Source organism: Cibotium barometz, chromosome 5 (genome assembly GCF_041138505.1).
Source record: "Cibotium barometz isolate CiBa-2024 chromosome 5, ASM4113850v1, whole genome shotgun sequence".
Taxonomy (NCBI): Eukaryota; Viridiplantae; Streptophyta; class Polypodiopsida; order Cyatheales; family Cibotiaceae; genus Cibotium; species Cibotium barometz.
This window is the reverse complement of record NC_141050.1, coordinates 48,748,709-48,765,271: the sequence shown is the minus strand read 5'-3', so window position 1 is coordinate 48,765,271 and position 16,563 is coordinate 48,748,709. Positions and strand designations below refer to the sequence as shown.

General features: G+C 40.5%; 1 protein-coding gene across 1 annotated transcript; it reads right to left on the bottom strand.

Annotated features, from left to right (window-relative positions):
- Positions 1-11,991: 11,991 nt before the first annotated feature.
- Positions 11,992-15,608, bottom strand: LOC147638578 (uncharacterized). The gene is made up of 5 exons (XM_086796013.1): positions 15,253-15,608; positions 14,687-15,105; positions 13,364-13,587; positions 12,835-13,229; positions 11,992-12,732 (listed from the first exon to the last, which is right to left on the bottom strand). The coding sequence occupies exons 1-5, from the start codon at positions 15,367-15,369 to the stop codon at positions 12,226-12,228; spliced, it is 1,662 nt and encodes a 553-aa protein (XP_086652139.1). The 5' UTR covers positions 15,370-15,608; the 3' UTR covers positions 11,992-12,225.
- Positions 15,609-16,563: the final 955 nt, after the last annotated feature.

Here is a 16,563-nt window from a genome sequence, read left to right as displayed (position 1 = left end):
TGAGTCTCATTTGAGGGATCCATCAGTCCAGCCTAACCCCATCCAATCCCATGGGTTAACACTGTAGTGATAGGATCCATTTAGGAATTTGGTTATGTTTTGCCCCGAGTACCAGGGAAAAGAGTTCCCATGTCCCCTAGTCGGCGCTTCAAGCAAACTTCAAGATAGTCACACCAGGGAAAAGAGTTCCCATGCCCCCTAGTCGGCGCTTCAAGCAAACTTCAAGATAGTCACACCACTTACACACCCAATATGAAATTGCATGTTTCACAGATTCAGCTATTTTTAAAACAATCTTTTAATGAAACCATAGTATCACTAATCATAATCCTCCAAAATATCTAGCTTGAATTCTAATTTACAATCATTACTTCATCGGTGTATCTATGGCATCATTGGCAACAAGAACGCTCACCACCTGTTCTCTCAGGGGTCTTTTCAATAGTTCCTATCTCATAGTACCCAGAAATATAATCACATAAGAAAAATCGAGATGGACTCTTCGTTGAAGATTAGCAAGATCAACCAACAGATCCATATAAAAGAGTCATGGACTCTTCGTTGAAGATCAGCAAGATCAACCAATAGATCCATATAAAAGAGTCATGGACTCATCTGTTTGAGAACCAGCAAGGCCAATCAACCGGATCCATACCCGAGTTCAGAAAACAACTCTAACTCCTTATTCCATTTTCTTCCTTGACGCACGTGTGGGTATCTTCCCGGCGACCCACTGCATAGTCAGCACCCTCTAGGCTCCTTTGCAAGTCACCTAGTGCTTCACTCATAGGCCGCTTCCTTGGTCTCTCATCCACTCTACCAGAAGCTGTTATATCTCATATGTATTCCCATCATCCTTCATCTATTCTCATCCAATCAGATCCTATTATATCTCATCATCCTTTATCTATTCTCATCCAATCACATCCTATTATATCTCACCACATCTATCCGCATCTATCCTCATCACATCACGTCACAACATATCCACATCACATCTCATCCATTCATATCACATCACATCCATCTACATTCATTCAGATCCATATCACATCCACATATCATCACATCACGTTCACTTCTATTTACATCACTTCATATCCATTCACATCTACCTAAGTCCACATCACATCACATCTCATCTATCAGCATCATATCTCATCCATTCATATCTAACCAGATCCACATCACATCACATCCATTCACATCTCATTACATCACAGTCACATCTCATTACATCACAGTCACATCTCACCATATCTCTCCACATCCACTCACATCTTATCGCATCCATTCACACCCATTCACATCCCACATTCATTCACATCTCATCACATCCATCCATATCCATTTATTCATTCACATGCACATTTATCACATTATATCTCATTCCCATCCATTTTCATCACATCACATATCATCACATATCATCACATCTCATCACATTCACATCCACATCTCATCACATCTCATCCACATCTCGTCACATTCACATTCACATCCACATCTATTTACATCACATCACATCTCATCCACATCTCCTCACATTCACATCCACATCCATTTACATCACATCACATCTCATCCACATCTCATCACATCTTATCACATCACATTCACATCTTGTCTTATCACATTCATCTCTCATCTAATCACATCGCATCCCATCACATTCATTTACATTCATTCAAATCCACATCACATCTTATCACATCCACTTTTAGTTCCGTTTTCTACTTTCGATACTTGATAGGACTTTTCTAAGTTTTTGCCAATTGCTTTGCCTAGTTAAAGGTACTTTTTCTCGATCCCATTGAATCTACGTATCAGAGTGTTGTTGAAGGTTTAGAAAAGGAAAATAAACCTTATCAGAATTGAATATAGCAGAAAGAGCATTTAAGCATTGTATTTTCATTCCTTAAGTTTCATTAATGAGCATTAATTTTAAACTTCTGTTTACTCATTGGATCCTCGATCCTCCCAGGGATTCCAGATTCTCTTTTCGGAATAAGAATTATCCAAGTTTTCTTGATGGATATTTTCATATTCTTTCTCAAATTTCTTAAGTAAAATATATTCAATATTCTTCTTTTTGAGTAAAAGATTCATGGGATTTACAAAAATCAATTCTACCCATATTTTCCAATAAAATTAATAATGCTCAAAGTTCCGCTTTGATAAATACTTATAATTTGAATTATGCCAAAAATTTATCTTTTACCATTTAATTACTTGGATCTCAAATATCATGGGAATTCCTCTTTTTTTGCATAAAAATAAATTTACCAAAAATTACTCTTTTCTCATAATCAATTAATTATGCATAATTACAAAAGAATTAATTCTCATGAATATGATAAAAATCATTCTTTTTTCATAGGATGTCCAATCCTAGAATATGGTAGGAAGTCCTCTTTTAGCATTATGCATAAAAAATAAGATATGTATTATTTTCTGAAAATTTTGCCATAGCTTCGCTATTACTGATAATTCTTAATTTCTTTTCTAAAAGAATAAAAGCTTGTAATGAAAATATGATAGTAGCTTCTCTTTTATGCTTAAAGTCAAACTATGAATTTAAATCATAATTTTAATCTTAAAATTAAACATAACTATGATTATCCCACTAGATTGATCTAATTTCAACATTCCTCTTTTTCCAATTTGTTAGGATAATCCATTTCTCATTTAGAATGAATTAGAGTAGTTTTTAAAATTCTCTTAATTAAACATTAAGACTTTAAGAAAAATCTTGATTTGGATTAAAACAATCATTTAGAAAGCTTCTCAAGCTTGAGAGGGGTTGAGAAAAAGAAAGTTATTGAGAAAATTAAAAAAAAACCCATAAAAAATGATTTTACCTCCAAGTTTGGCTTGATCGTATTCTGCTTGAAGGAGGTTTGCTTGATATGAGAGCTCTATTCACCCTCTCTTCAATTTCCAATGGCAAAGCTCCCACCAAAAGGAATTTTTCTTTATCCTTGTGCCTTGCTAGTTTTTTTCTACACTCTCGAGTACCATGGGTTTTATTATTTTTGTTTCACAGTAGGAAAAATTTGGGCTTCAAATGGGTCCTTTAAACATTATATTGGGTTTCTCTCTCTTCTTTTCGAATCTAAATTCACATTTTTTCATTAGAGTTTAGTGAGAAGTGACTTTGCATGCTAATATAAGGAGGTTAAGAAAATATTATGAAGTGGGATCCTCTCACATATTAGAGCATACATAGGCTTTATGCATCCATGTATATAGATCATGCATAGATCTTTTTGCATAAATGTGTTAGTAATCATTTCTTTTCATTATATGTTTTGTAGGTTTTGCATTGTTGTCCCCTCCTTTGGCTTGACATTGTCAAGGTAAGCTCTCTTATTCATGTAATTGTTATTGCTGCAAGCTCATTTTTATTGCACCCTTGGGTATTGGGTTTAGAGTTTAGCATAGTGCATAAGGCTTATAGCATATGCATAAGCCTTATGCAATCTTATACAAGATTTACGCATAAGTCATATATGCATAGAGCTTATACATAAGCCTTATGCATAGAGCTTATACATAAAGCCTATGCATAAACCTCTATGCATAGAGCTTTATGCATAAGGCTCTATGCGTAGAGCTTATGCATAAGGCTTATGTATAGAGATATGGGGCATTTTTGTAGACCATCTAGAATGTTGGTTAGGTCAAGTTAAGAGTGGTTATCTGCTGCGAGTGTGTGGCTATAGTGGAGGGTGAGCCCTTGATCTTTTCACTATCCTTCTCCTGTAAAAGATAATTTGCCTTTGGCTTTGTAAGTACCTGTTTTACTAATTATTTTCTTATCCTCTTTCATTTTATTTTGTACTATATTATTTTGTTTAACTAATTATATATTTTCTTGATTATTTTTTGTAGAGGGAGGTTATTGGGCGTGACCCAATAAAGGAGGAGTACAATTATGGATACAGAGCCTCTCGTCCGCAATTGTGGGCGTGGATGCGTACACAAGGCATACGCTTGGACGAGTCTATTTTGGGGACTCAAGCAGATGAGATAAGTAGTGAAACAACCCTTCTCTTATCTGTATCTAATCGTCTTTTATTGTTTTACACTTACCTTGCTCTTGTTTGCATGTATGTAGGATCAAGGAGAAGAGGAAGAGCAAGATCCAGACTACAAGCATGAAGTGGGAGACGGAAGTGAAGAGGAGGATGAAGACAATGATAAGCACTTAGAATCTGATGAGGATTCTGAGTAGACTTCTTTTCTTTGATTTATTTTTTGTATATATGGCCAAAGGCCCAATAATTCGAGAAATATAATACATATTGGGTTCACTGGCATTCGTCTCAATTTATGTCTTTTTCAAGTTTATGTTTGTATCACAAAATTGTGACTTTGTATTAAAAAAAAAGAGCTGGGGAAGACTGGGTAGTCTTGTGCAGACTCCCCAGTCTGCCCCCCAGTTTTTTTTCCATGCAGTTCTTTCGCTGCTGGTGGTGACGAGCAGCGATCTGTCGTTGTAGCGAAAATAGCAGCTTTTTTAGCAGTGAAATGAGCCTGACATCTCTTTACCCTTCTAGTTATAAAAGCATTGCTATTTCCGTTGCTACACCCTCATTTTGTTGTAGTGTTGGAGTATCTAGATCAAGGTGTGCATGTGACTAGTAGGAGGCATGGGTGCAACTGGTAGGAGACATGGATGCGTGTATTAGTGATAGACTGACTGCTTGGTCAGACACACTTCTTGGATCATAAGTTCTTGTTGTGGTGATATGATGTGTGTGAAAAGGGTTGAAAAACATGCAAGAGTCTATTTGTAAGTGGAAGCTGATTTGGGTTTGGACTCAGCGAGACTTGTGGGTTGTTTAGCATTTGGACTATCCAAGCAAAGTACCTGCAAAACAACCAGCACTACTTTGCAAGGGGAGAGGGGTCTACTTTTGTTGAAGCTACCGGTTGGTGCATGGGCTTTTTCTTCTAGCTTCCTTTGCGTTGTCGATTCTTTTCCTCGATCTTCACTTCTTCATCGTGTGGACCCGGCCTTAGTGTCTCTTTTCGGCTGTGCTTGTGGCCGGGTGCTGCTTGCTCATTGGCGATTGGTGTGCTTGTAGCGGCCTTTGTTTTTGTTTCTATTTCTTTTCTCCCCCATTTAACATGCCAGGTTTTTTTTAATCACTGGGTTTTACTTCTTGTTCTTGGCTGCCTTGGTATGGTTCTCGATGTTCGTGACCGTGCGTTGCGGCCTTCTTCTCTTGTGCTTGGCCGCCGCCGATGCTTGGCCTCCTTCTTTGTCTCCTACTTTTCCCTTGGTTCCCAACTCTGCTTTTCTCGCCTTGTGTTTGGGCCTCTAGTGTATACCATGCTGGTGGCGGGACCTCCCCCCCTCTCTCTGTCTCTCTCTCTCTCTCTGTGCGTGCTGCCAATTGGGGATCAGATGGTGACGACTGACGGTGGGCATGGCCTTGTAACACCAATGTAGTAGGCGAGTGAACCAAAAACCCACTAGTGGCATGGCCACTGGTAGGCGTGAACAACTCCTTTAGGCCGCCTCTTTTGCCTTAGCGTCCTCATTTTTTAAATACTTATTTTTAATAATAATTCTTCTATATTTATTTTTGTTTATCTTTTTGAGAAAAATGAAATAGGGCAAAGGACAAATAAAAATAAAAGAAACAAAAAAAAAAGAAAGGAGGGGTGAAAATCAGGGAAAAATAAGGGGAAGGATAGAAACATTCTAGGGAGGGGAGGGAGTGGGTTGTGGAAGTTGAAAAAGTTAGAGGGGAGGGAGTGGGTTGTGGACACAAGTATCTATGGTGTACAATGTGCTGATACATGGGGAGGGTGTATGTATGTGCAGTTAGGGGTGCACATATGGGGGTTTTTAATTTTCAGGGAATGTGAACATACGTGTGTGTGCATGCACATATATAAATGTGTGCATGTGCATGCATACACATGTGCAATGTCAATATGTGTCCATGTGCACGTAAGTATAGGTGCACATGTAGGTGTGCATGTGCATTTATTTTAGTTTTTATTGTTTTTATATGTGTATGTATATTTGGTAAGAGCTACATTACGTAGTACAATAGGGGTGCACTACGTATGTATATTTGGTAAAAGGTACATTATAAGAGGTGCATTACGTATGTATGTACAACGGTGGTTTAAGGTTTCAGCTTGTAGAGTGGCTTATCACTGAGTGAAGGCAAAGAACTGCTTGCCCATGTTATAGGGTCATGGTGATCCCCTTGGGTATGCTCGACGATGCTGCCAAGGGAGTATATGTATAGCTATCTGTGGAGTGTAGCTCTTCTTTGATGGCACTATGCCAAGGGAGTGTATGTGTAGCTATCTTTGCGGTATGGCACTATGTATAGCTCTTCTTTGATGGCACTATGTGTAGCTCTTCTTTGATGGGAAGGTCGCCGGGGTGAAAAGATGTAGGGGAGAAGGGAGCTTGAGCTCTTGCAAATACACACACGCTTTCACAAACCCTAGATGAGAACACACAAGGTGAGAGGCTGAAAATTATTGTTCTTCTTCTTTAACAAAAGAGGTCTACAAAGGAGATAAAGTGACTAACACACATACTAGAGTATATACAAGCAGTCCATAATGTGAACACGCTAAGTAGAGTGGATAGGTATGGACTAGTCGGTGTAGTCTAGCTGTAGAATCTCTGGTGGTGAAGATATGTTGGTGCCAGCTACCAAACCCGCCAGTGATATAAATATTGAATGGTTATACAGGCGCCTCGTAAATGTCAGCTCATGTTGAGCTTAACATCTCAACACTCCCCTGAAGCTCAACTCTAGCTTGTGAACTCCAAGCATATCTTGAAATCTGCGGAGCTTCTTAGCTCCTAAGGCATTCATGAAGATGTCAGTGACCTGATCTTGTGTACTGACGTAGGCCAAGTCGATGTTGCCTGCTAAGACTCTCTCCTTGATAAAGTGGTAATGTACCTCAATGTGTTTCGTTCACACATGGAAAATTGGATTCCTGGCCAACTGTATACTGCTAAGATTGTCACAATATATGACAACCTTTCTCTCCACACATACAACCCCAAATTCATGGCTTCCAAAACCTTCTTTACACTAGGTGTCCTCATTGCTGGAGTCCCAAGCTCCTCATTAAGGCTCATCTCCGAGCCACTAGACTCTCCATCAACAAGGGAACGCCCTACAGAAATATCAGGCATACTAAGGGGCTCAACCACTTTCTCTTTTCCTTTATGTGATGTACTAACTACATTTTCAGGACTGGTATTATGATGCTGCCTGCCACTCCATGGTCTATCAACAGAATTGCTGCATGAGGACTCTCCTGGTCCACTCAATGACTATGATTTGCTAACTTGCATTCTGTGCAACCACATTTTTACTTACATCCGCCCCAATAACATCTTCTTCACAGCAGCATACCAACTACTCGTCTCGTTAAATATGGTATCTCATGTCGTGAAGATAGTGGCGGTTGTACCTCACGTCGTACTAGCACTGACAGTGGAGGTAGAGGAGATAGAGGAGATAGAGGATGCCTAGGGCAGTGCTTTACGGGCGGGGGATAGTTCTTCAGAGTCACCACCACATCATGGTGATATATCATATTATAATATCACAGATGTGGGTGGCATAGTTGATGACTCTTGTGGGAAGGAGGTGGTAAACTACTTGCGCCAAGTAGTTTTTGCACACTATAAAAACTGCTTTATACATTTTAAGCAGCAAAGGGAGAGTCTAGTGGATGATTGCATTAAATTTGTCCACAAGAAGTATCCTAATTCTCACAAACCAAAGGTTTAATAGTAGATGGGCATGACACAAAATCAAAGACATACTTAAGAATAGGAGGTCTCTAATAAGGAGACATGCAAAAGGAGGAGAAAGCCCAAATAGATGCCGGTCAAAATGGACACAGTAAGCCATCTACTACTCATAAGGGCGAGTGGAAGAAAGCCAAGAAGGAGCTTAGGAGTAGTGAACCAGTAACAAAGAGAAGCACAACGAATATAAATGGAGCGATATGGATCCTCGCACTTCGGATCTGGATATCATGGGAGGCCGAGTTTGTATGTATAGTGCAACTTCATGTCTTTTCTTTGTATTCCCTCTATTTGAGTTGTGTTATAACGTTTATCTTGTGATGTAGCGTGACATTGTGGGTAGAGATCCTACCCCAGCAAAAACTGGCTACCATCGTCACCCACCACAGTAGAGGAGATGCATGGGATTACCTTCACGATGAAGGGATCATCTTCGACGAACAATATAATCGAGCAAGGAGAACACCAATGCAGGTAATACTTTTCATTTTTATTTACAAAACATGTTTCTACCTTTATAATACTTTCTATTTTTATTTATATATATCTTCACTTTGTGTAGGCATAAGGTGGACAAGATGACTCGGAGAGTGATGACTTCTCCGAGTAGTCGCCCGCTAGTTTTCTTCATATATAGTTTTGGTTTATTCAACTATGTTTCTTTTTCAAGCCTTATGTGGCTACTATCATGTATGGACAACTTCTTGGATATAAGATGAAATTTTTCATCTTTTTTATGTATCTATGTTTTTATTCCAGCCTTATGTGCCTATACGATCATGTATGACAAATTTTTGGATATAAAATGTAATTTCTCATCTTCTTTAATCAATATTCGACCAAATCTTTTTGTGCATATTTATCTTTAATTTAAGTTTTTATGTTGATATCTTTGCTGATCTTGATTCGTCTATGTACAAGTAAGCAAAACCTTAAACGAGAGAGCTGCCTGTGTAGAAAATGCAACTGCATGTGCAGAAAATACAGTTGTACATCTACACAAGTAGCTCTTTAGAAATTTTTTTAAATTCCTTGAGCGCATCTATAATAGAGGCTATACGTGCATCTATATGCGCATCTATAAGCGCATCTATACGTGTGTCTATACTGATATAGACACGCTTATAGACGCACATATCGACGCCTATCGATAGACGTGCTTATAACCGCACCCGTAACATCTTAAATCACGTTGTCAAAACGCGTCTATAAACGTGCCTACGATCGCTTTTCCTTGTAGTGCATCTTATCATCATCATCAACAGAAACACCAATAGATGCAAGGGATTCCACAATGCCCTTGATCTTCAAGGTGGCATAATCATTCATAGACATACTGTGCTTCTCCACAGTATGAAGCTCATTCTTTATTGAATCTTTTGTGCCTTGGTGTTAGTTTCATATAGCTTCACCAAGGTGTCCCATGCCTCCTTGGGTCACTTGGCATCCTGTATATGCCCAATCATCGTGTCTTGTATGCTAATAGAAAGCCAATAAATGAATTTCCTTACTCCTTGATTCCAATCCTTGTATTCTTTTACATCTGTAGCAGTTGGATTAATCTTTAGTATCTCTGGTGCCTCCTCATGTTCACCTTCAATGTAGACCCAATAGCCTTTTCCCATCAGGAAATTTATAAATCTAAATCTCCAAGCATGAAAGTCTCAAGCTTTTCTGCAAAAATCTGGTCAATTCCATCATTCGACATCTTGTCTACAGCCAAACTCACCAAAAACAACACTCTTGTTTGACCTGCATAAACTGTTGTATTCTTTGTAGCGGTACTATGCTCCACCCAAACTATCATAACAAGTGACCTCAACCTTCATATATGCACCCAATAGCACCTGTAAGACCTCTTTACGGTACACACAATGTTTGCACAACCAATCGCCCTTCCTGCAGTACCAAAAATAAAATTCAGTAGAGAATCGAAACTTACCCACAATGCCCGTGAACAACTGGAAATTGAAAATTGGAGGTCCAGATGCACTCGAAACGTATTTTTCGCTTGAAAAATTATCGTCCAAAGGACAGTATAGTTGCCCCCCTTAAGATCCTCTCCCGAGAAAACTTCTCCATCGGAGTTCGTTTGGTGCCTCTCGAAGAGCTCTCGACAAGGGTGTAGTAGCCAACACAAGAGGGGAATTATAGATGAATCTCTTACCCTCGTACCGTTTCCTATTCTTCTCTTGTTTGCTGCTCAGCTCTTATCATAAACTAGGCTTTGATACTATGAAAATATGCAAGAGAGAAGGGAGCATGACCTCTTGTAATTAAGCACACACACACACACTCGCACAAACCCTAGAGGAGGAGAACACACAAGGTGAGAGGCTGAAAATTGTTCTTCTTCTCTTATTCAACAAAAGAGGTCTACAAAGGAGATAAAATGACTAACACATATATTAGAGTATATACAAGTGATCCATAATGTGAACACACTAAGTGGAGTGGATATAGGTGTGGACTAGTTGGTGTAGTCTAGCTGTAGAATCTCTAGTGAAGATATGTCAGTGCTAGCTACCAAACCCGCGGCACTACACATGGGCCAAGTTTGTCTCTGCTCTACTTGGTGTTCATGGAATCTTTCAACTTCTCTGAAGGTGGTATTAGCTCATGAATCGAGGTGGATGCCACTCTATCCATTCCTGCTTAAGTTTTTGGGTTGGTATCGCAAAGGTCTCTATTCTCTATCTTTGGTTTAGTATTTGTTAGTATGGATATAGAGGCTTGTGGTGTGGGTTTTCTTGACTTTGGAGCCCAAATGTAGGGATTCTCTTCATAGAAGCCGTGCACTTCTTATAGCTTGGTTTGGACCCATCGGAATGTCAGCTACTAGGCTCAAACTAGGTTTCAAGGCTACCTCTTAACTCTCTATGAGTAAATAAGCTCACAGACTACCTCACCATTATCCATCACACAAAGTAAGAATTAGTGCTAACCTGATTTTGAAATTTGAGAATGATAAACTCTCATTTTTCCCTCTTCTATATCTCGTTGAATCTTGGAAGAGAATGGTAAGATTTTCCCTCTTCTATGTCTCGTTGATTTTTGGAAGAGAATGATAAGCTTTTCACTCTTCTATATCTCGTTAAATCTTGGAGGAGCTCTCTACATTTGGTGGAGTGACATGGTTCTACCAAGAATGTTAGTAATTTTCTGAGGTTGTACAATGTATAGCTTGAAATTTGTGAATGTACCAAGCTTAATGGAGTTTTTCTAATAAGGGGACAAGCAACAAGATATGGTGCTACTATTGTATATGTGGCAAATCAAGATACAACCTCAGTAGAATGGTTTAAGAGGAAATTTTAGTTAAATGGAAATGGAGGCAAGGGCCCAACCACTCTATTATAAGTCAAATATTGCTAAACAAAGGGAACAACCATGTATAGTCATTGTTCTTTTTCCTCCAAGTTGGGAAACTTGTTATTGAGAAACAAATGATATCAAAACCCATAACACCATTCTGATGTAGTCACTATAATTGCTCAATTCCATCTAATTAATATATAGCGCCACATAACCAGCAAGTAGTAGCAAATCTAATTAAACCATTACCTGTGTTTGTCAAGGAGTAGAAAAAAGGTGTCATTCCCAAAGTTTTAGAATTTTCAAGACAATCTATGCAAGGTGCACCACTAGATATTGGCATATTGGATGGTTATGTATTTGGAACCACAATCCTTATTGTTAAGTATTTGGAACTTCAACCCTTATGCAATCATCCTTGAATCAAAGTACTAGTATTTCACACTCTATTTTCTATGCTATGGGTTGAAATTACATAGAAGGGTTTTATCTTGTGTTGTATATGTACTCCAATCCATCAATAAACAATAAAATTCTACTTTGTTTCATCTGAAAAGGAGAATCTCTCTATACATGACTTATTAAGAGCACCCTAAACTCTTTAAAATACCAAATAAATGAATCTCTTAACCCCTAAGTGTAAAATTAGTATCTATGCAGCTTATTCAACTCAGCCCTTCAACTTGACCATAGGCTTTTCATTATTTAGAAGCTTATGGAATACCTTTATCCATCACACAAAGTAAGAATTCGTTTACAAGCTGCAATACGTCTTAAGATAAATTATTTATCTAATTAGTTGTAACATTTTGGAAAGCTAATTTTGAAATTTGAGAATGATAAACTCTCATTTTTTCCCCTCTACTAAATCTCATCAGATCTTTCCCTGCATTGGCTGGAGTGGCATGGTTCTACCAGGCATATGTCGGTAATTTTTTGAGATTGTACAATGTATAGCGAGCAATTTGAGAATGTAGCGAGCTCAAGTCAGTTTTTTTATAACAAGGGGACAACAAGCATACATATGGGTGGAAATAAACAAAATACAGGCTGCTCATATTACTACCAACGACCACAAACCTTCTAGTAAAGAATACTCAAGAGGGAAGGCAAAAGGCGAACAAGAAGGTGCCATTGGTGCCACCAATGGCAGCACTTTCTGAGTAGCCATGTCCTACATAGACACAAGAATTGCCTACAGAGAATCCACCATAAACTGTAGCACCGGTGTGATAGCTCCAAAGGACGGCGCCGGTGCGAGCATGAAGTGCATATACATGACCATCCACATCAAATGATGTGGCCCAAAGCACACCATGGCTAGTACTCACAGGACCAAAGGCAGGTGCGCCCCCATCGATAGATGAGTTCATGTTCGGTGCAGGGTTGGCAACCGCCCACAGCAAATCACCTGTCATAGCATCAAGGGCTACCCAACCACCACCCTTTGTGGTGGTGGTGGTGACATGTTTGCCGTCGCCAATATCTAAACTCAATAATGGAAAATCGAGGTTGTAATAGTTCGCTATATTAGTAAATACGTGCTTTCTATCCGTCGCTGATCCCCACGAGGCTCCCCCTAGTGCGCTGCCAGGTCCTGCCTTCTGCAAACACACAACTACTTTGTTAGATGTAACCCCTTTGCTACAAAATTTAAGTAATTGTTGTGCATGGATAGAAATCATATCATAGTTATACGCACGTACCTTCCACCAAACAATCCGCCCTGTTGTGCACTCCAATGCCCACACAATGCCACTCTTTTGTCCTGCAACAACGATGCATTTTTTGCTTGAACTCCCCTCATTAATGTGCAAAACCATGGGTGCTTCTCCAAAATCATAGTCTGGCCCAAGCGTCGATGCGCATTGGGCCGGTTTAGTAGAAGCATTGGCACAAACGGCGCTAAAAACGTCATAACCACCCAAATGCCTGCTCCAAACGATGCGGCCAGATCCCAGCTCCAATGCAACGATAGACTCCGCATTGTTCCCAGGATCAAGGCATGGGTGTTCTGCAGCAGCACGCACATCAGTCGAGCTGTTGTTGCCAGCTTTCTCCTGGCAGCGTACCACGGAGGACGGCACCTGATAGTTGTTACCTTAAACCAACATGAGCAACGACATCAAGCACCTAATTAAAAGCATAATCAAGACCTTACTGTTCAATGAAGCCGTGATTAACATCTTAAGTGCCAAAGCTGGAAATTATTCTTAGCTGCTGCAAGCTGGCCACCTGTGGCGATGAAGACAAGCCCGTGGGCTTTGTCAATAGAAGGGCTGCTGCCCCACACAGCTGCCCCCGCATAGCCTCCCGGGCGCCCCCCATTGTCCGGCAGCATTGACGTCCGCCACATCACTTCTCCCGTGGACACCCTCACCTTCAGGAGGCTTCCTTGGAACGTACAACAATCTGTTGCCAATGTCTCCTCCACCGAAGATGTCCCCACATAATAAAATCTGCAAAATAAACTAGCCCTCCATTTTTAGATCTCCAAATTTTGTTCACAGAAAAGAATGAGACCTCCTTCACCTCTTTAATTCTTAGCGCACTGAAATATTCCAAGGGCAAGTGTGAACCCGGGATCTCTCGATTGGTCCTTTATGATTGAATGGTCTCAACAATGCAATTAAACTTCTTACAACATTACCAAACTTATTGAACTAAGGAAGTAAATAAATGACTTATCTAGCAACATAACAAAACTTGCTGAACTAACAAAACGAGTAAAAAATTTTATAACCGTGCCCTCTATGTGGTGTGCACAGAGAGAGAGAGAGAGAGAGAGAGAGAGAGAGAGAGAGAGGACATCTGTAAGCATGACAAAGGAAGAAATAGCACTTATCTTGCCCATAAAAAGTGGCCAGTGGAGTGTGTGAGTAGGTAGTGAAGGGAAGGGAGGGGTGTGTGTGTCTAAGGGGGTGTGTGTCGAAGGAAAGAGAAGACACCTGTAAGCATGACAACGGAAGAAATAGCACTTATTTTGCCTATAAAAAGTGGCCAGTGGAGCGTGTGAGTAGGTAGTGAAGGAAGGGGGAAACCAGGGTTCGGGAAAAGACGGGTTCACTTTAGTTTAGAACTTGTTCAACTTTGGGGAAATCCTTCTCAAATTCTTATGAGAAGGAAATAAAACCCTTTCAAATTTTACAAGTTTTAGTTATATTTCCTAAGTTCACATAGAAAATACCATCTCAAAAATAGCAATTTCCTTCTCATTTAGTGGTGAAAAAGATTTAGATCCTTTTCCCTAAAATTGTTTTCCTAACCCCGGGGAACTACATATCATATAATTTGATAAAGATAGACCAAAGTCAAGGAAATAGGGACCATATACGAGGACAATACATCATCCATGAAGTTGTGATCCATCGGGAGGGTGCGAATCCTTAAAAGAATTAAAATAAAGGCAATGAAAAAATCTTAGACGTTTGTTTTCATAATTCTGACCGTTCCTTTTGAGAGACAGAGAGAGAGAGAGAGAGAGAGAGAGAGAGAGAGCAACGGATTATGAATCTATGAAAGAGAGACTCGAGAGGACAAGGGGGGACGAGAGCTTACCCGTCATGCACAGTCCCTGACATTGTGATGATGGCAGCGGGGTTTGCATCGAGGCGTGGGGTTGCCCAGATGCGATCCCCGGTCGATCGGTTCAAGGCCATGACAGTGGGCGGGTAGAGGAGGTTGACAAGCAGGACGTGCCCGGCGATGACGGGCGTAGCTCGCGCCAGACCGCCCGGCTCCAGGCTGCTCAGGTTGCGCTGCCACACTACCCGCCCGCTGTGGGCGCTGAGCGCGTACAGCATCCCATTGAAGCTCGGAAAATAGATTACCCCGTCGCGGGCGGATATGGAGGGAGTGGCCGTCACGTCTCCGCCCACGCTGAATTTCCACTTGAGAGCCAGACCGCGCACATTGCCAACTCCTATTTTGGACGCAGAGCTGCGGTGGTTCAAGATGTTGCCGCCATGATTAACCCACTGCAGTCGTCAACAAGATCAAACACAAGGCAAACCTTAAGAGCTACTAGCTAGATTAGCAAATTGGACATAGTTTCTTGAGCTAGCTGATTGAACAAGCTGGCAAAGTAAACCTAATTAAGCCTGGACCAGGGAGGAAGAGTGTACATCGGTAGAGCACGATGCAGTCTCCAGATACAGAAGCAGTACTAGGGCGAGGAGGCATTTTATATACTGCCCAAGAAGCCTTTCCTTATGAGAAGCAACCGGTGTACTTAGCATCATTTGATTTCTTCAAACTTTTATGCAAGCCTAGTCACTTGCAGCAAAGTCACGTAGCGTTGCTCTTGGAGATGAGGAATCCACACTTCTGCCCGCGCCCCACCCCCTTCTGTTTTCCCCGCCACTCCACGGCACTCTCCAAACAACAACTCATTACATGCGCTTTGACCAATTCCAATTGGTGCCTGTAATATATGGTCATCCTTTCAGGTGATATCCATGATCTCAACCTCTCCAGGTCGAAACCCAAATAGAATCAAAACACGTGTTCCACCTCTTCCCAACGCAGCTAGTCTATTATATTTTGGGCACAACCGACCATTAGATGGCTAGTGCAAAGTTGCAACCATTAATAATTGTCATATAACGGAGAGAAAGCTGGCCCGAAATCTTCCTGGTCTACCATAATAATGGCTGCCTTAAGGAAAGATCATCGTTTTGTCCCCTTCGCAAACCGTCCTCAAAACAGTCTTTTTCAGTAGTTTATTGGTTTCTCCTCTCACTCTTGTTTACCTAAGGTACCCAAAGTAGTTATTTTACTCTCCATTATGCTATGTTAGAATTATCTCTCTCTCTCTCTCTCTCTCTCTCTCTCTCTCACACATACACAGCCCATCGGATGACTATCTTGGTTTCCCATGCCAGTCATGTCAAAGTTGTCATCGTAATCCATGGCATCCATGCAACACTCATTGAAGATGACATGCTTCTTTGCGTACAAGTGAGCGTGAAGCGTCTTGTTTCGTAAGCCTTCCAAGAAGATAGAAATTAATCTTCCTTGGCTTGGCTTCTCATCGTCAGGTTGATGTACTGCTTTAGCCTATTTACGCAATCTCGCACAGATTCTTGATCTTTTTGCTTAAAGGCATAAATTTGAGCTACCACATTGTGCTTAATTCCCATTTTTGAAAACGTAGCTATAAAGCTCTTTTCCAGCACATCGAAAGATCGCTTTGCCTCTCAGGCTCTAAAGACTGAAACCATGATAAAGACTTACTCTCTAGTGTCAAGCCAAATCCTTCGATTTGCGTATGCGTATCCGTGACTTGCTCAGCATGTATAGCTTGCTTAAAAGCTGCTATATGGTCATATGGGTCACCGGATCCGTCATACTTCTTGACAAGCTTTTGCAACGTAGATGGTCTCACTTTTCTAGAATATTCATCGTCATGTCTCCTATATGAGTCTCGGCCTCTA